A 19,884-nucleotide genomic window follows, 5' to 3' on the forward strand; every position below is an offset into this window, starting at 1 on the left:
GGTAGCGATTCTTAAAGAACAACAATTTTGTAGGTACTTCGGTCTGCACTTGGTCGCGCAGACGGTATTAACCTTAGGCGTTATGAGACAGGTCTCCTAACCGGTAAGCTAACCCTAACGTAAGTACCCCTCTTGACCAAAGAGGAATCAACGTCAACTAAGGAACATTGATACTTAGCCTAACCCTAACCGGCTAACCCTAACAGCTAACCCCTAACCATGGGGTTCCGAACCCTAGCCTAACCCTAAGGCTAGGGTTCCCACGATAAGGTACGTGGGTCAGTTTGCTTACGTAAGCTGATGGTGGCTGTCCGTAGAAGTCTTCGGCTTCCTCGGGCCGGTCGGCCCGGTCGGCATCTCCGCAGTGGGAATGTCTTGGCAGCGGCACGGCGGCATCTCGGCCGGCCTGTCCTTTCTTAGTACACCGAGCTTCGGCTCGGAGGGGAACGGATCGGAACGGGCTTGTCGGGGTTCTGCTGTCCCTGTTGGGATGTTTCTTCCTACGGTGTATGTTCTGCCGTGTCTCGGCTCCCGTGCGGCTCTCCGTGCGGGATTCTTTGTTCCCGATTAGGTGCGTAACCCCGTTCCATCGTCTTGGCGTTGATATTTTTGTTGTCGCCGCGTCGGCCTCTCGGCCGGCACGGTGTCGCTCGGTCATCTCGGGCAGAACCCTGATGAGCCTATAAAGGCGAAACAGGGCTGGCTGGGGATCCCCTCAGCCACTGTCGGTTCTGTCTTCGCCCCCGCTCCTCTCTCTGTTGCGACCATCCCTGCGCCAAAAAACGCTCGGTCGCTTCGCTCCCTCGCGTTTTTTGGGCGCCCTAACTAACCCTAACCCTAACCCTAACCCTAACCAGTTCCGCTTGTTCTATTTCCCTGTCGTCGTCCTCCATTATCCGCTGCTCTATGTTCCTGAGGCGGCGCGATAGCCCGTCTATTTCGACCAGGTCCGAGGCCGCGAAGAGGGCTTCGGACCCGGAGGATGTATCCAACCCCGACGCATCCGCGGCGCGTTGCCTCAGCGCGCCGCTGATACCATCTTCCAAATGCCCCATCAACGGCTCCCACCCCTGTCTCCATTTCGAGATCACGCTGTTCGTTCCCCTCGCGTGTGTGACCAGAAGCCGGACCGTGGCCGCGACGATGCCCTCCGCCCAAAGTTCGAACGTTCGAAACTGTCGAATCGTCTGTTGCACTGCGACGGAGACGGAGGTCGGCACGTTGGTGCCCGCGGGTTCGGTTTGAACCCCAAGGTCCAGACGGTCGACGGAAACCAGGTCCACGTACAGCAAGCCCTCCAGCTGCCGTAGTGGGCCCTTGTCTACGCGATCGGTAATTCCCGTGCAGAAGTTGCCGGCGTTGTGACAAGCTTCGCAGAGTGGTAGATTCGGCGAAGACGGTAAGGATACGCAGCGCGTGCCCACGTCTTGGCAAACCTTGCACTGGAACTCGAACGTCTGGCGATGTTGGGGGGCAGGAGTCGCAGAGCTCACCTTCGCCGGGCCGGCGGCGGTAGCGGTAGCGGGATGGCCAGACATGGTGGCAGGTGGAGACGCGGAGGGGTTCGCGGGTAAGGTGGGACGGTCGCGACGTCGGAAGGCCCCCGGTTCACGTGCTTTAACCGAACGGCGCGAAGACGAAAGTGGACGGTGTGTATCGCGTAGAGGTCTCGTCCGTATATAACGACCCCGCGCGGCGAAGCGACGCGATGCGATGGGACAGCTACGTAAGGCGACTACGTGCAACGTTAGGCGATTACTACACAACGCGATCGTATACGATACCATGCGAAGCGACGCGATCGGATCCGATGCCTTACCGTCCGGCGCATGTACGACGTCGGTACGCGGAGCGGTCTAATCAGACGGCTCCGTGCTTCCCGTCTACTCTTCGTCCCCGGTGGGACGCGTTTCTCGGACGTCGGCGTTGAGCGCAACCAGCTCCCTTCCCAACTCGGCCACGCGACGTTCCAGCGCTGAGATGCGTTGCGTAGAATGCTCCTGGTGTCGCGCGCAGGCCGCTTCCATGTCGCTCACGCGGGTCCTGAGCAGTCGCAGCTCTGTCGGTACCGCCCGCGGACGATCTTCCGCCGGCGTTGGAGTGGTGCGGACGATCCGACGGATGGACTCGTTGCCGGTTCGAAGCGCGTCGGCGACGGTATGCAGGCTTTGGGCGAGGACGGTTTGGAAATAGTGACCGTGCAAGGCGATCGCTCGCTCGAACGCGTTGAAGATGTGGTGCAGCCACGCGGAGCTGTACGACATGCGGGTGGACAAGAATCGGATCCACGTCGCGCCGTCGATAACTGAGTCTGGAGGGTTTTCGTCCAAAGCCGGGAGAGGATGGAGCGGCGGCACAACGGGTCGGTGCACCGCGATGGTGTATTCGCGCCCGCTTTCTTCTTCGACACGGACACGGACCGATCTTGAGCAGAAGATGTTGCCGGTGCGGCACGGATCGCACGAAGCGGGCCCGCCGGCGGTGTACTGCGGGGAGCATTCGATGTCGAGTTCCGTACACCTTCTGCACGTCTATGGGACGGCGAAGACGGGCGTTAACGACGGATACATGGGTTACCCGCGCCGTCTAGACGTACCTCCGGAGACGCGTCGTCAATCGGAACGGTGGATTGTGGCTGACGGTTCATGTCGAATTCGGGTTAGTCCTGGTAGCTCTCTTGTCGAATAGGCGCTCGTATACCCGTTGACGCACCAACGCCGATGACGTAAGCTTAACGCGGCGCGCGCGATGTGACCGACCCCGAACGCGGTTCACCCAAGACGAACGACGAGGTCCGAGCGACGCGCTCCGCAGTGTCCGTCGTCGCTGCAGCGATCACCTATATTACCAAAACCGGTGAGTCCGGACCTGGCATAAAAATGTTCGCTTCCCGGTTCAACTGGGTAACTGTCGTTCGTTCGAGTTATAATATGTACATCGGTAGCGAATAAATACGATTGGGTCGCCGTTCTGAGAGTTACCGTAACGCGCAGGGGGGATGGACCCTCTGCGGCCGGTCCGAAGGTTCGGGATGACTACCAAGGGATCGTACCATCCTGCGACTTCCACATGTCGTCCAGCTCCTTAGACATGTCGGCTAGCATGAAATCGAGGGCCTGGCGGAACGGATCCTCGTCGTCCTCGTCCTCGTCGTCGTTGTCGGCGGAGAGCGCGAGTTCCGTGTCATCGCCCGAGCATTCCTGCACGACCGACATAAGTTCCTGAATCGTGGCGATATGCTGACGCGTCGCATATCGCACGTCGTCGAGTTCTCCGAGAGAAGCGCGCGTAATGCAGCGGACCTCGGATCCTGCTCGAATGCAATTCGGGCAGGATGTCGCCAGATCGCCTTCGCAAACGAGACCCAGACGGAGGCAATTGGTGCATGCCACGGACCCCTTGCGATTCTAGGGATGATATTAAACGAATCGCGCTGCGGGACGACGGGATTGAACCCACCGAGTTGAACAGCCATGACGCGTAGCGAAGGCGCTCTTTGGATATCCTCTGCTCGCGTCCAGAGCGGCGATGATCTTCGGATGCCCATCCGGCGGACATCACTCCCTGAATCGCAAGGTGCGTTACGAACAGGATGCGGTCCGAAGATGGTTACGTACGGTGTCAGCCCTTTTGGCGTCCCTCTTCGCATCCGGCGAAGCCGTAGCCTTCCTTTTACTACCGGTGCTGTCATTGCTCGCCGAATGAGCCATCGGGGTGGCTCCGACGCGACGGACGTTAAAGATGGATGCGGCGTTGCGGGTAGCCATAGGGAATGCAGCTGCTAAGATGACGGGCAGGTTAGAGAGCCGATGTTAGACGACACTCATCGATGATCGCACACGTGCCCACCGGATCCAGGATGGCCACGTTGCAGTGGATACACGTACGTGGGCGTCCGGTCGCCGCTAACTTTGCGGTAAAAGCATATGGTATTGCCATACTCGTTGGGTTCATATACAATGTACGAGACGGAACCGCAAAGTCCGCCGCGGCGTATCTTAAATAACGAAAGGAAAATACACGGAAAGACACTGTCCGACATCTAAGCGCGGCGACTCGCGCGATTGACCTTTTCGACGCCCCTGCTGAGCTCCACCAACGTCCCGGATAAAGACACCAAGGATCCGGAAATCTTGCCGAGCAGCTGTTGGACGTCCGCGATGACCGTCGCGTTTTTCTCGAGGAGCGCGGTCTGAACATCCGACGCGGCGCGGATATCTGACACCGTCCGTGCGAGGTCCTCGAGGGTCCTTCGGACGCCCTCGCGATCCGAAGTCGATGGAACGGACGCCTCTTGGGTCGCCCGCACGGTATCCACCAGCGTCGCGAGGCGTTCTTCGATGTCGCCGAGGGCGTTGAGGCGCGACGCGATGTGCTCGAGCTTCTGCATCGCGGCTGGGGCGATGCGGTCCACGTCGGGTCCGATCGGACTCTCAGCGTCTAGAAGGTCGTGGGACCGCAATGCAGCGAGTGCGGCGGCGGCAGCAGCGGCGGCGTCCGCAGCCGTAGCCGAAGACGGGCCCGTACCGGTCGCGGACTGACCCCCGGCGTTCGATCCGCGGATTGGCGCGGACGAACTACGGGAAACGCCCGTATCTCGCAGGCGAGGGTCCGGCGACAAACGGGCGGCGACGGCCGACGGATCCTCCGTCGGGTCGGAAGCTACCCTCTTGATGGCGGAAGTGGCCTTGAGGGCAGCTGTGGACGATGTCAGCGGAGCGTACCCATTCGTTCTGTCGCACTAACCTCTGGTCGATAAGTCGCGCGAGAAGGCCGGCGACGCTCCAGAACCCGTCGGTTCGGCGGGGTTGGGTCTAGGTCTTTTCGCGGGGGGCTCGGATTCGGTCGCGCTAGGAGACGGCCTCGTTGCGACGGCGGGCTTGACCGGCCGTGCGCGAGGAGGGGTGGTTCGGGACGTGGACGCGATCGGTGCCGGAACGTGGACCGCAGGGGGATCGCGACGATCCGACGCCTTCCCCTTCGTAGAGCTCGATGCGCTTGTCTGCGATGGACCTGGGGGCTTCGAAGCGTCCTTCCGAGCCGCGCGCTTTTCCGGATGCGTGCGGGGGGCGGCGGGTTCCTTGTCGTTGACCGGGAGCCTTAGGTCAAGCTCGAATCCAAGAGAACCGCGGTGCTCACCATGCTCATATTCCTAACGCCATCTCCCACCTCCGTGATGCCTGCGTCCATGTCGTGATCATCCTAAGCCGGACCCGTGGGTACTACAGAGCGAGAGGATCGAGGAAAAGACTCACTGCCGCGCCCAACCCGGCGCGAGCCAAATATTCGGCCAAGAGCGCAGCGTACTGGGCATCTGTCATTTCTTCCGCGGTAGCGGGGAGTTCGGGTAGCGTGCGGTCCATAGCGAAGCCGAGGTGAAGAGAGAGGCAGACAGGCATGGACTCTATGTCGGGGCGGCGTAATCGCGCACGTGACCAGACGATGGATCGATTTGCGCAAGTCCGAACATGCTAGACCCAGCGCCTGGCAAAGGGATATCAGCGACGTGAGAACTATCATTCTTAGGCGCGGACGCAAACCGCACCTTATCCGTATCTCCTCGTCTCCGAGTCCGACGCGCCACGGCGTCTATTGAGAGCGATAAAATCCGCGTTGACGACAGCGATATCGCGATGGACCGATTCCAACGGCTTTACGACCGGTTCCAGAACCTAGCCTTCAACAGGGCCGTAAACGACACCAGGAAGGAGGCGATGGCGATCGGCGTCGCCCTGGATCACATTTCGCTGCATATGCGGCTACTGAACGCATCGATGCTCCCGACCACGCATCCGGAGTACATCGGGCGTCGGATCCAAGACCCGGACCCGTCATCGCAGGTGAGCACGTCAATCCAAGGCACCGGCTTCAATCGTTGCTCGTACCACCGTATTTCGCGTCGCCTTGCCGCGGCGTCCACGTTTACACGACGGCGACATCGACTGAACACGTGACGGTTGAATGCGACGCGCCTACGTCGGTTCGTTGCGCGTCGGTCGTCTCCCCGTCCGATCTTGACTCAAGCGACGTGCATAGTCGCTAACCTCCGCTTCCGATCGATTCCGAAGGCCATGCAACCCTCCTCGCACGACAAGGCGATCCTTCTGGAGCGGATCCGAGCTATCCGGGGCGCTCGACTCGCACAGGAAGGTCCGATGCCCACCGATGGGCGAAGAAGCACGTCCCCTCAAGGCTCGACCCCTAACACGATCGGCGAGGGGGTTCGGAGGGCCGTTCCTTGCATCGTTCGATTCGCTGACCGCCGGTGTCTAGGGCTCCGGCGCCACCGGGTCGGATCGACCCGTGCTCACCATCAGGGTGCCAGCCCTTTCGGATCGAACTAAGGAACCGCCGAAGGTGAGTAAACGTCCGCATCCGTCCGCGGCGGCTCATCGATCGCGTCGTCAGCTTCATGCGCCCCCCTGCGATCGGTGCGCGACCGGGAACCACGAATGCGTCATGCAGGAGGCGCCGGGCTCGGCCTGCCTTCGCTGCTACTCGAAGAGGCTCGGATGCAGTAAGGGACATGGCAGGTCCGGTCAGACGAACAGAGGAAAGGCGAAGAAGCCGGCCACGTCGAAAAGCGCAAAGCCGGCCCAATCGTCCAATCGCGATCCGTCGGCAGGCCGATCCGCGGACAGGTCAGTCGTCGAGACGCAAGCCCGCCCACCCCAAGCGCAAAACCCATACAGCTCCGCTGCTGCACGGATCCGCGGCTTGCAACGGCCGGCGCACGAGTGGAGGGACGCCGTCCGCGAGGACTGGTTCACTCGCGACGAATTTATGATCGCGGTCGTGGCGGTCGCGTTGCAAAACGTTCGGATGAAGAGCCAGATGGGCCGGATCCAAGTCCAGGAGGAGGTGGAAGCGGCCGAGCGGTGACTTTGTAGCGCATAGACTCACGGACCCGCCGGTGGCGCCGGACGCTTATCGTTTTAGGATCGTATATACACAATGTACTTAATGCGAAAAGTATACTACCTGGGTGCGAACGAGTAAACCGTAATACGGCTCGCGTGCGCCAAGGAAAGAACTTCAGTCCCCGTCGCCGGAGGCATACCGCGCCGTCGCGAGCGAGGCACGTGGCGCAACGTCACGTCTCGGACGCGCGGTCTCGAAGCTCTGCAACACTCATCCCTCTAACCGTCGATATGCCCTCGCACCGAACGCAAAGCTACGTCGGCGATGAAATGGTAAGCAGAACGGTTTAGGATCGCTTCGGCTTCTCGTTAACGTTCTTCAAAGTGCATCGGATGCCGCACGCACGGCGAGGAGGCGTGCCTCCGATCGACCGTCGATCCCGATGCGAAACGGCCATGCGAGGCTTGCCAAAGACGCCGGCTGACGTGCGCGAAGGACGTGCACGCCCCGGAGGTCCCTCCGGGACCGAGCGGATCGCTTCCGACGACGGCCGAAGAATGGGCCGGATTTATGGTGGAGGAGGTCGGGCGCTGGGAGGAGAGAATCGCTGAGGTGGAGGATACGTTGGAGGACGCCATTCAGAAGTCCCATCGCGCGATGGAGAAGACCATCGCATCCTCGGTGGAGGCCATGTGCAGGGACACCGCGGCCGCTCAGAAGAGGGTCAAGAAGTACGCGCTATCCAGCGCGTCGGATCTCAAGGAGATGAAGGACGCCGTCGAAAAGCTCACCTCGAGCGACGCCAGCGCCAAGGTCACCACGACAAAGGCCCTCGGGATGCTGCACGCGCTCCACGGCACCGTCTCCAACGACGTCGTCCCGCTCGTCAATAGGCAAACGGAGACCATCAACCGGTTGGCCGCAGAGCTGGACAAGGCTACCGCCGCGAACGCCGATCAAGATGCGAAGTTCCGGTGGATCGTCGACAAGCTCGCTACGGTCGCGTCGAGGATGAACATCGACATCGGCCGTCCTCCGGAGCCTCTGTTCCTACCCGGGGACTCCACCCCCTCGCCTCCGCACCCGCCCGCGCTGCCCACCGCCCCCATCGGTCGTCTGACGATCGGAAGCCCTCTTTTCGGGTCCGCGGACGAGCGCGACGAGCTCATGGCGGACGATTAGAGGACAGACGTCGGACATTGTCATGTACATAGCCGACTTTAACGATGACTTTCGATGCGCCCGGGTCAAAACGAAAACTGAGTGAATTACGCTGGGCGCTATCCTCCGTACACGACCGTCGACGACTAACGTAGCGTAGAAGCGTTCCTATCGCCCTCGGATCTACGAGACCGTACGATGCAACGTCGACGCGATCCGGTAACCGTTAGGACCGGCGGTCTGAAGGGCGCGATGTCCCCGACGATCGATTCTTGCTGGCATCGTGCGTCGTGGAATCTTCTTCGAACGCCATCACCATGATGTCGGTAAGTTCGTTCGTACCTCGCACGATCGCCTTCAAACCGTCCGCCATCGCGACGGCCGTCTTGTGCGAGTTATCCCGAAGGATCTTGACGGCGCCGGCTTCGAACCGGTCCAGGGCGGACATATATCTGTCGCTGACGTACTCGGTCAACACGGCGGCCCTGATCCAACGCTCCGCATCGCTCATGCGCTCCCAACGTTCCATGGTCATTACACCGGACCCGGTGGTTTCCGCTGCAGGTTCCGAACCGACCTGTTCGGGCGAACGGGTGAACGGTGGTAACTCGCGAGGATATACGACGCTGTCTCGGAGGGCTTACCGGGTCCTCCAGCATGGCTTCCACCTCGCGTTGAGATCCCTCGAGGAACGTCGTAGGGTCGTCCACTGGAGCGTCGACGGCGTAGCGCGGCGAATGCGTGTCGGGGGACACGTGGGACGAGGTGGACATGACGGTTTCGGTACGAGCGAGAGATCGGATCGAAGCGATCGTCTCGTTTGCCTGACGCGGCGTAGGTATCTCATCGCCACGCCGACTTATTTTAGCTTCGTGCTTTCGCGTGGCGCATACACGTCGCAGAACAAATAAAAACATTTATTCGCCGGCCTGACGCGGTCCGACGCATATTTCTAGTGCCTATGCCCGCCTTTACCTGCCACCGAACGCCCGCTTGTACTGCCTGTGATCCTGGTTGATCTCGGATCGAAGCGAATCCAACGCCTTGGAGAACGCGTCGGACGGATCGTCGACGATGTTCGCGAGCTCGTCCAACAAGCGGACGTGACTGTTAGCCTCGCGAGACAGCTGCTGATATTGTGACAGCTCCGGCTGCTTGACGCATGCACGAGGGCACCGGTCGCGACGGCAATATTCGCATACGTCGGCGTCGTTTGTCTTCCCGTCGCACATGTACATTTTCTTGACGCACCGCTTGCATATGGTCATCGATTTCCTGTTCTGCGAACGGGATGAGCCGCGGTTTCGCGAACACACGGCTGCGAAACGAAGACGCACCGAATGATAGAGCCACCACGCAAATGCGGCTCGTCCGCCAGGGGCCGTTTCGCGAGAATCGACCGCAACAAAGCCGGCGGTACCCTGAGACTGCAAAACGGAACGTGTCAACCTGTGCCGGTCGGAGAATAGGAACGCGTCCCACTCCTCTAATCGGGCTCGGCATCTTCGTGCGAGTCGATGCTCCGACCGCCTGCTTCTTGCTCGACCGAGCCTTACTTTGGCGTTGGGATCCCGACCTCGCCGCAAGCGAGTGCGTACGGGGCACGGGCTTGTTGTACTCTCTGGAATGACGTTCCAGGTCCTCGAGAAGCGCTAGGGCCGTATCGGGGTGCAAGGACATGAGCGCGGCGGACACGGTCTCCTCATCCATCCTCGCGAGAACGGTCGGATCGAAAGAGAGGGCAGGGGGCTGGGGGAACGGGAAGATGGGGGTGACGGACAAGAAGCATCAAGCCCGCAGCGGATGCCTCTGCGGATGCCGGGTTCTCCCGACATCGGAACATTTACCAACTGTCCGAGGCAGCACGTACCAACTAGGTCTGTTCAATTATGGGCTACAGAGTTTTCAGCTCGTAGCTCGTAGCTCTGTAGCTCGGCGACCCGGCCTGTCCACGTGATTATTCCGCCGGTGTGGCACCCAGTTTTGGATATTGCGCCGGAGCAGTAGACTATGCGTTCATGGCGTTTATCCTCCCATACAAGTTGTATCAGGCCTCTATACAGGTACGATAGTATTCTCAATGCCTGCTCAGGCGATACGCGCGGCATATATGCTGGAATATCTAGCAACAGAGGAATGAGGTCTCCGGCGACCGTCGGAGGCAATACCACGTGTCGAGGCTGGGTCGCCGGGCTACGGGGCTGCACACCGCCGAAATTATCACGTGGCAAGGCCGGGTGCCCGAGCTACAGAGCTACGAGCTCCGAGCTGAAAACTCTGTAGCCCAGAATTGAACAGACCTACTGTCCAACGCAGCACGAGCGCCGGTCATCGCATGGATTGCTGTCCCGCCGAAGGGTGGTACGATGTACATACCACGACACCGCGGGGAGAAAGCGTAACGAACAAAAGAGCGGTCGGTCGTATTCGTTATGTACTCGACATGGTGACCTGCAGGACTCTCCCCAAGGCACCCCAAAGCGTGGCGACGGTCTCCGATATCGTCTTGATATCTTCGGACATAGCACGCATCGCCTCCGATTGCTGTTTCAGCGTCTCCATATGCGAGGCTTGGACTCGCGTGACTTCTCGCATCTCGTCCACGATCCGGTCGAGGGTCTCAGCGGATGCGACGCGATCCGCCGCTAAGCGGCCGATGAGGTCCGTCGTCGAGGAGAGCAGTTCGCGTTGGGATTCGACCTGCTCTCGGATGCGATCGATGCCCTGAAGGCGTCGCACGATATCCGCGAAGGTGTTCTCGGACGAGGACCCTGTGTCCCGCGTTTCCTCATCGACCCCCCTGGACGGACGGCGTACCCTGCGGATGGGATTCAGGTCTGCCGATGCGGGCACGATGGAGGGCGGAGAGGCGTGCGGGACGCACGGTGAGTCCGAGCTCCGAGGTCCGGCCACGCCAGCCGCTGGCCCGAGTCGAAACGTCCCATCCGTGCCCTGAGCGCTGGGGACAGTGGCCTCGACGTCAGCGTATGGATCCGGTTGCGAATGTTCTAAGGTGGACGGACCTGACGGTATAGCCACGCACGGCTTCGAACGTCGGATGCGCGACGCGATCTTGTTTCGATCCGGTGGAAGATCCCTCGACGGGCGTGCCGACAGTTTCGTGTGCATCGGGTAGGACCCTTCCGGACCGAGCCGCTGTACGATCTTTGGACGTGTTTCGCCCACGCGAGGTTCGCTCGCGAAGTGCGAGCTGGTTTGGCGGTGGCGGGGACGGGGACGGATCGACTTCCATAGGCTGGTGTGGGTGAGCGTTATGCTTCGGTCGCGCGTAAGCAACATCGCGTACCACGTCCTCGCCCTGTCTACCGTGGTCGGGAACGTCCACGGCCGCTTCGCGACCGTACTGCGACGGATGAGCGGTAAGTAAGGGAAGCGAGAGATATACGCCCAGCTGCGCACCGACGAAAGCGCTATCCGCAGGCACTCGTCAAAGTACGGCTCGTTTACGAAGTCCAGGATCCGCATGGTTAGGGACTGCATGTCAAGCGTATCGCGCGGATTCGCGACACGGCCTCGGCGGCGTGCATCGGGCTTGCGGGGCATGGAGGCGTCGGAGGCGCGTAGACAGAGCGTAAAGAGCACGGATCCGACGTGCCCCGACTTCATCCAACGTCGGATCGGATCGCGTGGAAACCTTAACACGTCGACGCACGCGATCGTCAAGGTCGGCGAACGTACGTACGACGATCGACGGCCCATCGGATAGTCACAAATGCTCTGGATGCGACGATAAGCGACGTCGGATCCGGGCGCGGCCCCGTCCCGCACTAAAAAGGGACCATCGGACAGATCATACAACGGATACGGAAAGGTCCGTTTGCAGCGTCGCATTTTCCGCCACCGTACCCGTGGGAACACGTTGTTTGGGAACCGACGCGCATCGTAGTGTGTCGGTTTCTTACACCCACCCGTCCGCTTACGTCGGCACGGCTAACGTCGCTCACCTCGCCGACGATGAAATCCCGTCGCCGCGTTCCCGATGACATTAAGTATCCTCGCATGCGTCATGTCCTGGATACGCTCGAGGCGCGACGACAGCAAGAGCAAGCCCGTCAGGCGGAGCCGACGCGGGTCGACAACGATGAAGCGGCCACGGCATCGCCCGCGCACGGTCGAGGGGTACGCATGTATCCGCGTCGCAACACTTACCAAACCGGTTGACCAGACGATGCAGCAAAGGCAACCCGAGCAGGGAGTAAACAATCGGGCTCGCGCTACCGTCGGACCTGGGGAACACAACGTACGTGACGCGAGCCACGCGTGAACGATGGAGCTGATAGATCCCGCGCATCCCGGATGCTCAGGTGAGGGGCTCTTATGGAAACGCCGAGGGTCTCGACGACGAGGGTCCGTCCACTTCCAGCAACCCGTACGCCGAAAGCGTCGCCTGCCTCATGAGGACGGAGGACGCGCTGAACCGGAGCTACGTCGAGACTACCAACCGCGCTTGCCAGTCTGCGGAGCTCGCCGGGGCCATGGTAGGAGCGCTGCTACAGCATCGACGGATTCGCATGAGCCTGAAAGTGCAAGCGGGCGCGAGGAAGTTTCACGACGGCATGAAGAGGGCCCTCGAACTTCCGGACGATTAGCGTATACGTAGATGCTCGAACTCTGCGGTTCTGGCGTATTCAATTCGCTGCTTTGAATAAACCAGGAGTTAACTAGTATTTCGTCGTCTCTTCACGCGCAATAAATACAAGTCTGAGAGTATCTACGTCATACTGATATCCATGACTCAAGCACCACTACCGGTGCATTGCGATACCAACGTCGGAGCAGTGAGGCACTACAGGGCAGTGCACGACAACTCTCCTGTACCACGTGAACCATCGATATGGCGTCGGCTCGCGGTGAACCTCTCCCATTCCGAGCGCGAAACCGTCGTTCGCTGTATGGCCCGACGGGCACGTGATCCGATAGCACAGAACGGGCGACGAACCAACTTGACCATCTCCGCCATCGCGTCCCACCGATATGGCGCCAAAGAAACAGTCTTACGCGGGTTCCGCTCGGGTACGTCACATACCTTCTCTACGCCGGCGTACGAGACTTACGATCGTCCCGTACGCAGTGCCGGCAATGCATGATTCAGGGCGTCGCCAATTGCGTCCGGGTTACGGCGACGCCGACCGCCGACAAACCATGCGACGGCTGCGCCGTCTCCAGACGGCATTGCGCCGCCCCGTTGCCCGATCCGACGGACCTATCCGAGCACGCGCCCGCCCGTCACCCGACCACGGCCCTCGAGTGGGGCGCCTTCATGACCAGCATCCTCGGGAAATGGGAGAATAAGCTGGGAGAGATGGAGGCGAGCCTCGCTCTAGCGGCCGAAGCGAGCCAGGAGGCCATGGCGCTCGTCATCCGCAGCGCCATCGCCGACATCGTCCAGGAATCAGAGACCGCCCAGGCCACCGTCGAGAAGTACTCCGCCATGAACGCCACCGCCCTTCGGGACGCGAACGAAGCGTTCCGCAACTTGGAAACTACCGTGTCCGGGCACGCCGCCCTTTTACGAGAGCTGCGGAAGGATATGGCGTCGCAGGCGACCGCGATGGAATTGATTCGCGCCGATCTCGACGAGCACGCGGCGTGCATCGATGCCATCGCGTCGCAGGAACGCTTCGAGTTCCTGCTTGGCGCGATCAGAAAGATCGGTCAGAGGGTCGGCGTGGAAGTTGGCACGCCTCCACCGCTCGTACCGACGTCCCAGCAGAGGTCGTATTAGTCGCGCTTTGGATAGGGCGCGAGGTCCGAAGCTCGCGACGACGATGGGACGGATCGGTATTATCGTCGGGTCTTTTTTTTTTTTCGCCATGTATACGTACCAATGCAACGAAGCCGCGTTGCGCGATTATGGAATGAGGCGACGGCGACCGTGGCCTCGAAAGACGGCATATCGGACGTATTCGAATTGCAGGGACCACTGCTAATACATACATGAGTCCGAGCGATGCGGCGAACGGCGGTCTAGGCGGGATGGACGGGCGGCTGGTCCTCCTCCACGTCGTCCTCGTCTACGTCGTCGTTGATCTGTCCGACGATCGCCAGTTGGATGACGCGGGACTGCTTCACCGACTCCTTCGCGATGCGCTCGATGCCCGAGCCGACGGTGGTTGCGGTGGTGAGCGAGTTTTCGAACATCGCCGACCTGGCGTGGTCGGTGAATTGTTCCATCTTCAGCCAGAATCGCTTCGTGGCGTCGTTGGTGATGTGAGCCGCCCGCGTCCACTGCTCCGCGGGCGTCATCGCGGCCCACTCAGACCGCTCGGAACGAGGGATCGCCCGGTCCGCCTGGCGATCCTCGGGGGCGCGTGCCGGTTCCTGCGTCGGATCGCGTGCCGCTGTAAGATCACATCCTACAAGCGTGCAGGGTTCACTCACCGCGCGCTCCGCCGAGCCTGCTCCGGACGCGAGGACGGTCGATGGCACCGACCCCGCGGCGGGTGACCGCGCGGCCGTCTCTGCGGCGTCCTTCGCTCGAAGCTCCTTCACGAGAGCGAGCAGTTCCTCCTTCGATAACGCGGGTCGAGAGGGTCCGGAGGCAGGGTTCGACATGGTGGATGGGGGGCAAGCACGGACAACATGGAGCGAATGGACCGACGGATTGTCACGTGACACGATCGTTCCGTGGCAACAAAGTCGGTCCAAATGCCGCGACGGACATCGCGGAGCGCGGATGGAACGTCTCGACACCTGACGTCGCGGCATGAAACGTCGTTCATTGTCCATCGGAGGAACCACATGAGCGCCGTGCGGATCTTTATTTCCATCGGTCGCACCTTTGTATTATAACGCGTCGAACCGACGAAAACCATATCGTACATCGAACCGACGGACACGTCTGCACGGCTCTGACCCACGTTCAATACGATCGCATGATCTGGGCCATCCGGTCCAATGCGTTTTCCCGCATTTTGTCGAGCGCGGCTCGCACCGGATCCGGGTCCATGGTCATGACGCCGCGCTCCTGTTCGGCGTCGATGGCCTTGACGAGCTCTTCGATCATGGAGACGTGCTGCATGAGGGCGTGACGCGTATCGTCGAGCTCCCCTAGGACGGATCGCGGGAGGCAACGGTCCTCGACCCGGTCTTCAACGCACCGCGAGCACGGGGAGTCGGGCGCAGGCTTGCCGTCGCACCGGACGCTGTTGCTCAGACAGCGCGTGCAGATCAGCGATCCTGGACGGCTCTATTCCGAGCATCAAAGACCGGTTTACCGGGGGAAACGTAGTACGCACCTCGTTATAAATGCCCCAAACGTGGCGCAGCGATCGGTCGTATTCGGTCTCGTCCTCGTCGCCGGTCGACGCGGCGGCTTCGACCGACGCTTGCGACTCCTGTCAGGGCCGTCGGAACTTACGAAACGCGCCGTATCTACAACGCGACGGCCTGCGCACCTGTCGATTCCTTTTCGGCATCGCGTTCGGGGCGGGCGACGCGTCGGCCTTCCGTTTCCCGTGCGCACCCTCGCCGGCGGTCGCTTCGTCCGTCGACGGGGGGACGGCCGCGCCGTGAACGGAGGTCTGCCTGCTGTCAGAGGTGGGATGTGACATGGCGTTGCGAGGGCGACGCATGCGAGCGTGCTGGCGGCAGTCGAAGGCAAAGGCAAAGATGCGTACGGGCTTCGCGTAGAGGAGCTCCGGGTGGTGCCGTCGCGTCGGACGCTGCCGTGGAGATTGCACTGCCACCACATGGTACATATTGAAAAGACGATACGTAGTTGTATAATACACGACGACGCGACGCCGTTCCACGGCCAGAGCGAAAGGATCGGATCACGACCAGTTCCTGCTATTGATCGCGGCACCCAACCGAAGCAGGACGCTGAGAAGTCCCTCGGCCTCGTTATGTACCTGAGCGAGCGACACCTGGTTCAGTCTGAGAGCATCGCCCTGCTCGGCCTGCGCGCGGCGGGTCTCCGCAATCTGCTGCTGGACCTCGGTCACCTTGCTCAGGAGCTCCTCGCGATCGCCCTCGGCCTGCATTCGGAGCTCTTGGGCCGCGCGTACGTTGAGCTCGAGCGTCCTCACGTCCCTCGCGATGTCGTCGACCGCGTCGAGTCGCCTGGCTATCGCGTCCAACCTTTGGGACCACGATCGGTCGAGGTCCAAGAGTGGGCGCGTGGCCAACGACGGATCGGCGCCGGATCCGCGATGCACGGCGGGATCCGCATCCCGGCTCCGTTCGCGCTGACCAGGAGATGCCGCCGAGGAGCTCGCCGCTGCCAGAGCCTCTGCCGAAGCGCGAGCTGGGGCGATGTTACGTCTCGTCGCTCCGTCGATGCGAGCGGCGGACGGGTTCGCAGGCTGGACGGGTCGCCCTCTATCTGTCGTGGGGATGGTCGACGCGGGTCGTAGCGCTTGGACGGGTCGGAGGGGAGGCGGGTTGGTGCCTATGACCATGCCGGCGGACGCGGGTTGGCGAGACGTCGACGCGTTGCCAGACCCTCGAACGGCCGGCGTCAGATCCACGACCGGCCCGTCATCGGGTGTACGCGCGGTGTCGACGGCTGGGCTCCGGCTCGCCGACGCGGAATGGGCGGTGCGGATCGGGACCATCGTCGCCGGATCGTACACGGTCTGCGGATGCGCCGCGAAGGCCGGCACGGAAGCCGCTTGCGAGGCGACGTCCGACGTCCCCTGCTTCTTCTTCTTCTTCTTCGTGTCGGGCGCGGGCGAATTCGACGCGTCGCTACCCTTCCCCGAGGCTTCGGTCTCCCCGGATCTCCCCCGTTGACGGGCGGATCTTCTGACCGGTGCGGTGATCCTGACCGACGAGTCGCGTCGTTCTGATGTCCTCTGCGGTGCGGCTCGTGCTTGGCGAGAGGGTTCCGCCCGGGATCGAAGGGTCCGAGAGGTGGCCGGCTGCTGGGCGCTGGACTCCGGTTCGCCCTGATGAAAGGGCGTTCGTACCGGGGCGAACAGACGGTACGTCGGAGGACGCTCACCATGACCACGTCCTCTACCAGTTGGTCCACCTCCTCCTCGCTCGTGGCGTCGACCGACGCGGAGTCGCTCTGCTGTTCGGCACGGGAGGTCAACGGTGGCCCGTCGAACCACAATCCGACGACACTCACCGAGATGGATTCGATCGGGACCGCGCCTTCCTGTCCCTGGAGCTCCGCCAACAAAGCGTGGTACTGCTCGTCGGTCATCTCGGCGGCGCTAGCGGGGAGCGGAATGACGTCTTTCGGCATGTCGGACGGTGAGCGGAAGAGCGAAGGGAGACGAAGCGCGACTCGGGGACTCGCAAACGACCGCACGTGACCGTCCGCCCCGTTCGAGGGCGAGCCGCTGAAGTCCGACGCGGCATCCGCGGATCCGACCGACCCTTTCCACCCACGCGTCCGTACGCACGTGACGAAGGTGCCGTGGGCCTCAAGACTGAGTGAAAGCTGCGTGTCGTGCATCTACACTGTCCTCTCTCTCACGAGCCTTCCTAGCCCCACCGAATCGCAACATCCTCGATCCGACGACACCGCGATGCCGATAAGCGTTCAACACAAGCAGCAGCTGCTTTCGACAGCACGGTCCGCGCGCGAGCCCCTCCCGGACTCGCGAGAAGACTATGCCGAGGACGCGGTCGAAGATCGTCCGGAGTCGGACGAAGGATCCGACGGCGAGAGCGAGTACGACTCCTGGCAAAGCGACGATCCGGGCGACTCGGAAGACTACGTGGAGAGAAAGGTGCGCATCGCGCGCGTGCCGTTACGGAACCGCGCTGATGTCTCACAGGGCTCGCGACGTTCGCGCCTGAAATCGGTAGGCAATGTTCCGGCTTTACTCGCGTCTCTCACCTGGCATGCAGAAGGCGAAACGCACGGATCGTCGCGCGAAGATGAAGGATAATGCGGACGCTGTCGCGGTGAGTGCTCTAAACGTGCCGCGTCGTCTCCGGAGCTTAACCCGATGCTCTAGCAATCCGAGCACCGTCCTCAGGAGGGCCCGCGACCCAGCGGTGCGCTGCCGCCTCCATCTGGCGGACCGGTACGTCGAACCTCCATCTTCGCTTCGTCGGGTGCGGGTCGCTAATCATATCAGAGGGTTCACTCGCCGCCGTGCCGTCGGTGCAGGAAGCACGGGTTGGACTGCGAGATGCAGGAAGCGCTTGGTGCGGCGTGCGCGCCGTGCTACGAGGGCAAGGTCCGCTGCGAGAAAGGGGCCGGAAGGACCGGGAGGCGCAGGGGCGTCAACCTGAAGAAGGGCCGCAAGCCGGCCAGGATGCTGCCGTCGCGTTCGGCGGGCCCGTCGCGAGCGTCGCCCGACGATCCGTCGGACAGCGACGTTCGGATCGTCTCGCCACCGCCGTCGGACAGCGACGTGCAAATCATCTCGCCGCCCCCCTCGCCTCGCACGCAGGAGCGCTTCAAGACGAAGCGAGGAGATGCAACGATCCGTCGCGAGGCCCCGGCGACCGGTTCTCACCCGGAACGGCGCGGTCCGGTCGAGGTCCGCGACGGCGACGAGGACCCAAACGACCCGAACGACCTTCGCCTGGACGACATGCAGCTCGGACCGCCGCCGGTCGACTACAACCCGTTCGCGGCCTCCGCCAGCAGGATCCTCGCGACCGCCGTACGCGCGCGTGAACCCGCCGACCAAATCCGCGAGCGCGAGGCGCACAGCCTGGGGCTGCTGGCCGCGTTCACCGCCGTCTCCTTGGACAACATTCGGCTTTCGGCGCGGTTGGACAAGCTCAACGCGCAGCGCGTCGCCGACAAGTACGCGACCCCGCTGTAGCTCTATCTATTTCCGTCGGAATCGTATGTAATATAATGGAGCGTTTGCGATGCCACCCGACGAACCGGCTCAGACGACAGCGTGTATACACGTCTCCGACTCGAGGGATCCTTGCCCCGAACCGGTTCCGGCGGAAGTTCCCAAAAGCGAGCACGTGACGGTTCGATTCGTATCGCCGGTGACCGCCGCCGATTGAGTTCGCCCGCTTCCGCATCTTCATCCGCACCATGAACCAGAAATTCTACTCCCTCGACGAACGCGTGAGTCCCACGTCGGATATCGCTCGGATTGCGCTGACAATCCGCACCTATCGCAGTGCATGGGATGCGTTATTCATCGGCAGTCGCTATGTGTCCGGTTCACCGCGAAACCGGACGAGAACAGGCCGTGCCGTAGCTGCATGGGGCACGACATGATCTGCGTCCCCTCCCGGCCCACCCGCGTCCCTACCACCGCCGAGGAGTGGGCGGAATTCATGGCGGACCAGGTCGCGATCTGGGGCAACCGGTTGGATGCGATGGGCGAGGAGTTGGAGAGGAGCGTGGAGAGGACGCACTCTCGGATGGCTGCGACCATCGGTGAGTCGGTCGTCGCGATGACCGAGGAGTCCGCCCGCGCCCAGCTTCATGTGAAGAAGTACGCGCTGTCGAGCGCGTCGGAGATCAAGGACATGAAGAACCAGATGCGCGAGCTGGTCGTCGCCGGCGACAAGGACGGCTCGGTCGTCGAAAAGGCCTGCCGCATGGTCGAAGAGTTCGACGACAAGCTCCGAGCCATCGTCCCGATGGTGAACAAGCAGTCCGAGGCCGTCTCGAACCTTTGCGAAGACGTGGAGGCGACGACGCGAGCCCTCGACCGGCGCATCACCTTCTACGTCGATAAGCTTCGCGAGGTGGCCCGGAGGGTCCAGGTCGACTTTAGCGACCCGCCGCCGGTGTTCGGTACCGACCCCAACGATCCGTCGCACTCGCCGATCCGCCCGGTGGCCAGGGCGGACGACATCGCGGCCCCGGAGCCCCACAGCCCCCTAGTCGACGCCGAGGGATCCGACGAAGGGGTCGGGGCTATGGAGGAGAACTGAACGGGGGGGAGGAGGGGGGGT

The 19,884-nt window shown here is 62.0% G+C and overlaps 13 protein-coding genes across 13 annotated transcripts; 5 read left to right on the forward strand and 8 right to left on the reverse strand.

The window, feature by feature from the left end:
• Positions 1-821: 821 nt before the first annotated feature.
• PUNSTDRAFT_139399 (uncharacterized protein) lies at positions 822-1,538 on the reverse strand (the record flags this gene model as incomplete). The annotated part of the gene is made up of 1 exon (XM_007389113.1): positions 822-1,538. The coding sequence occupies one exon, from the start codon at positions 1,536-1,538 to the stop codon at positions 822-824; it is 717 nt and encodes a 238-aa protein (XP_007389175.1).
• A 345-nt stretch (positions 1,539-1,883) lies between these two features.
• Positions 1,884-2,647, reverse strand: PUNSTDRAFT_48002 (uncharacterized protein; the record flags this gene model as incomplete). The annotated part of the gene is made up of 2 exons (XM_007389114.1): positions 1,884-2,531; positions 2,597-2,647. The coding sequence occupies 2 exons, from the start codon at positions 2,645-2,647 to the stop codon at positions 1,884-1,886; spliced, it is 699 nt and encodes a 232-aa protein (XP_007389176.1).
• A 388-nt stretch (positions 2,648-3,035) lies between these two features.
• Positions 3,036-5,363, reverse strand: PUNSTDRAFT_48003 (uncharacterized protein; the record flags this gene model as incomplete). The annotated part of the gene is made up of 8 exons (XM_007389115.1): positions 3,036-3,200; positions 3,460-3,564; positions 3,618-3,781; positions 3,888-3,909; positions 4,070-4,698; positions 4,747-5,080; positions 5,140-5,202; positions 5,256-5,363. The coding sequence occupies 8 exons, from the start codon at positions 5,361-5,363 to the stop codon at positions 3,036-3,038; spliced, it is 1,590 nt and encodes a 529-aa protein (XP_007389177.1).
• A 270-nt stretch (positions 5,364-5,633) lies between these two features.
• On the forward strand, positions 5,634-8,043 carry PUNSTDRAFT_48004 (uncharacterized protein; the record flags this gene model as incomplete). Its single annotated transcript, XM_007389116.1, has 5 exons — positions 5,634-5,840; positions 6,274-6,357; positions 6,409-6,878; positions 7,121-7,193; positions 7,246-8,043. The coding sequence occupies 5 exons, from the start codon at positions 5,634-5,636 to the stop codon at positions 8,041-8,043; spliced, it is 1,632 nt and encodes a 543-aa protein (XP_007389178.1).
• Positions 8,044-8,248: 205 nt separating this feature from the next.
• PUNSTDRAFT_139405 (uncharacterized protein) lies at positions 8,249-8,795 on the reverse strand (the record flags this gene model as incomplete). Its single annotated transcript, XM_007389117.1, has 2 exons — positions 8,249-8,599; positions 8,667-8,795. 2 exons carry the CDS (start codon positions 8,793-8,795, stop codon positions 8,249-8,251), a joined length of 480 nt encoding a protein of 159 aa, XP_007389179.1.
• Positions 8,796-8,993: 198 nt separating this feature from the next.
• PUNSTDRAFT_139406 (uncharacterized protein) lies at positions 8,994-9,732 on the reverse strand (the record flags this gene model as incomplete). The annotated part of the gene is made up of 3 exons (XM_007389118.1): positions 8,994-9,302; positions 9,360-9,449; positions 9,505-9,732. The coding sequence occupies 3 exons, from the start codon at positions 9,730-9,732 to the stop codon at positions 8,994-8,996; spliced, it is 627 nt and encodes a 208-aa protein (XP_007389180.1).
• A 720-nt stretch (positions 9,733-10,452) lies between these two features.
• On the reverse strand, positions 10,453-11,586 carry PUNSTDRAFT_139407 (uncharacterized protein; the record flags this gene model as incomplete). The annotated part of the gene is made up of 4 exons (XM_007389119.1): positions 10,453-10,981; positions 11,046-11,278; positions 11,330-11,386; positions 11,443-11,586. The coding sequence occupies 4 exons, from the start codon at positions 11,584-11,586 to the stop codon at positions 10,453-10,455; spliced, it is 963 nt and encodes a 320-aa protein (XP_007389181.1).
• A 456-nt stretch (positions 11,587-12,042) lies between these two features.
• On the forward strand, positions 12,043-12,632 carry PUNSTDRAFT_139408 (uncharacterized protein; the record flags this gene model as incomplete). The annotated part of the gene is made up of 3 exons (XM_007389120.1): positions 12,043-12,162; positions 12,218-12,283; positions 12,348-12,632. The coding sequence occupies 3 exons, from the start codon at positions 12,043-12,045 to the stop codon at positions 12,630-12,632; spliced, it is 471 nt and encodes a 156-aa protein (XP_007389182.1).
• A 385-nt stretch (positions 12,633-13,017) lies between these two features.
• Positions 13,018-13,768, forward strand: PUNSTDRAFT_139409 (uncharacterized protein; the record flags this gene model as incomplete). Its single annotated transcript, XM_007389121.1, has 2 exons — positions 13,018-13,056; positions 13,115-13,768. The coding sequence occupies 2 exons, from the start codon at positions 13,018-13,020 to the stop codon at positions 13,766-13,768; spliced, it is 693 nt and encodes a 230-aa protein (XP_007389183.1).
• Positions 13,769-14,010: 242 nt separating this feature from the next.
• Positions 14,011-14,598, reverse strand: PUNSTDRAFT_48006 (uncharacterized protein; the record flags this gene model as incomplete). The annotated part of the gene is made up of 2 exons (XM_007389122.1): positions 14,011-14,364; positions 14,425-14,598. 2 exons carry the CDS (start codon positions 14,596-14,598, stop codon positions 14,011-14,013), a joined length of 528 nt encoding a protein of 175 aa, XP_007389184.1.
• A 307-nt stretch (positions 14,599-14,905) lies between these two features.
• Positions 14,906-15,596, reverse strand: PUNSTDRAFT_139411 (uncharacterized protein; the record flags this gene model as incomplete). Its single annotated transcript, XM_007389123.1, has 3 exons — positions 14,906-15,232; positions 15,282-15,380; positions 15,441-15,596. 3 exons carry the CDS (start codon positions 15,594-15,596, stop codon positions 14,906-14,908), a joined length of 582 nt encoding a protein of 193 aa, XP_007389185.1.
• Positions 15,597-17,525: 1,929 nt separating this feature from the next.
• On the forward strand, positions 17,526-18,782 carry PUNSTDRAFT_139413 (uncharacterized protein; the record flags this gene model as incomplete). The annotated part of the gene is made up of 5 exons (XM_007389124.1): positions 17,526-17,729; positions 17,778-17,804; positions 17,851-17,907; positions 17,961-18,029; positions 18,084-18,782. The coding sequence occupies 5 exons, from the start codon at positions 17,526-17,528 to the stop codon at positions 18,780-18,782; spliced, it is 1,056 nt and encodes a 351-aa protein (XP_007389186.1).
• Positions 18,783-19,009: 227 nt separating this feature from the next.
• Positions 19,010-19,863, forward strand: PUNSTDRAFT_139414 (uncharacterized protein; the record flags this gene model as incomplete). The annotated part of the gene is made up of 2 exons (XM_007389125.1): positions 19,010-19,042; positions 19,099-19,863. The coding sequence occupies 2 exons, from the start codon at positions 19,010-19,012 to the stop codon at positions 19,861-19,863; spliced, it is 798 nt and encodes a 265-aa protein (XP_007389187.1).
• Positions 19,864-19,884: the final 21 nt, after the last annotated feature.

This window comes from Punctularia strigosozonata (genome assembly GCF_000264995.1).
Source record: "Punctularia strigosozonata HHB-11173 SS5 unplaced genomic scaffold PUNSTscaffold_24, whole genome shotgun sequence".
NCBI classification, from domain to species: domain Eukaryota; kingdom Fungi; phylum Basidiomycota; class Agaricomycetes; order Corticiales; family Punctulariaceae; genus Punctularia; species Punctularia strigosozonata.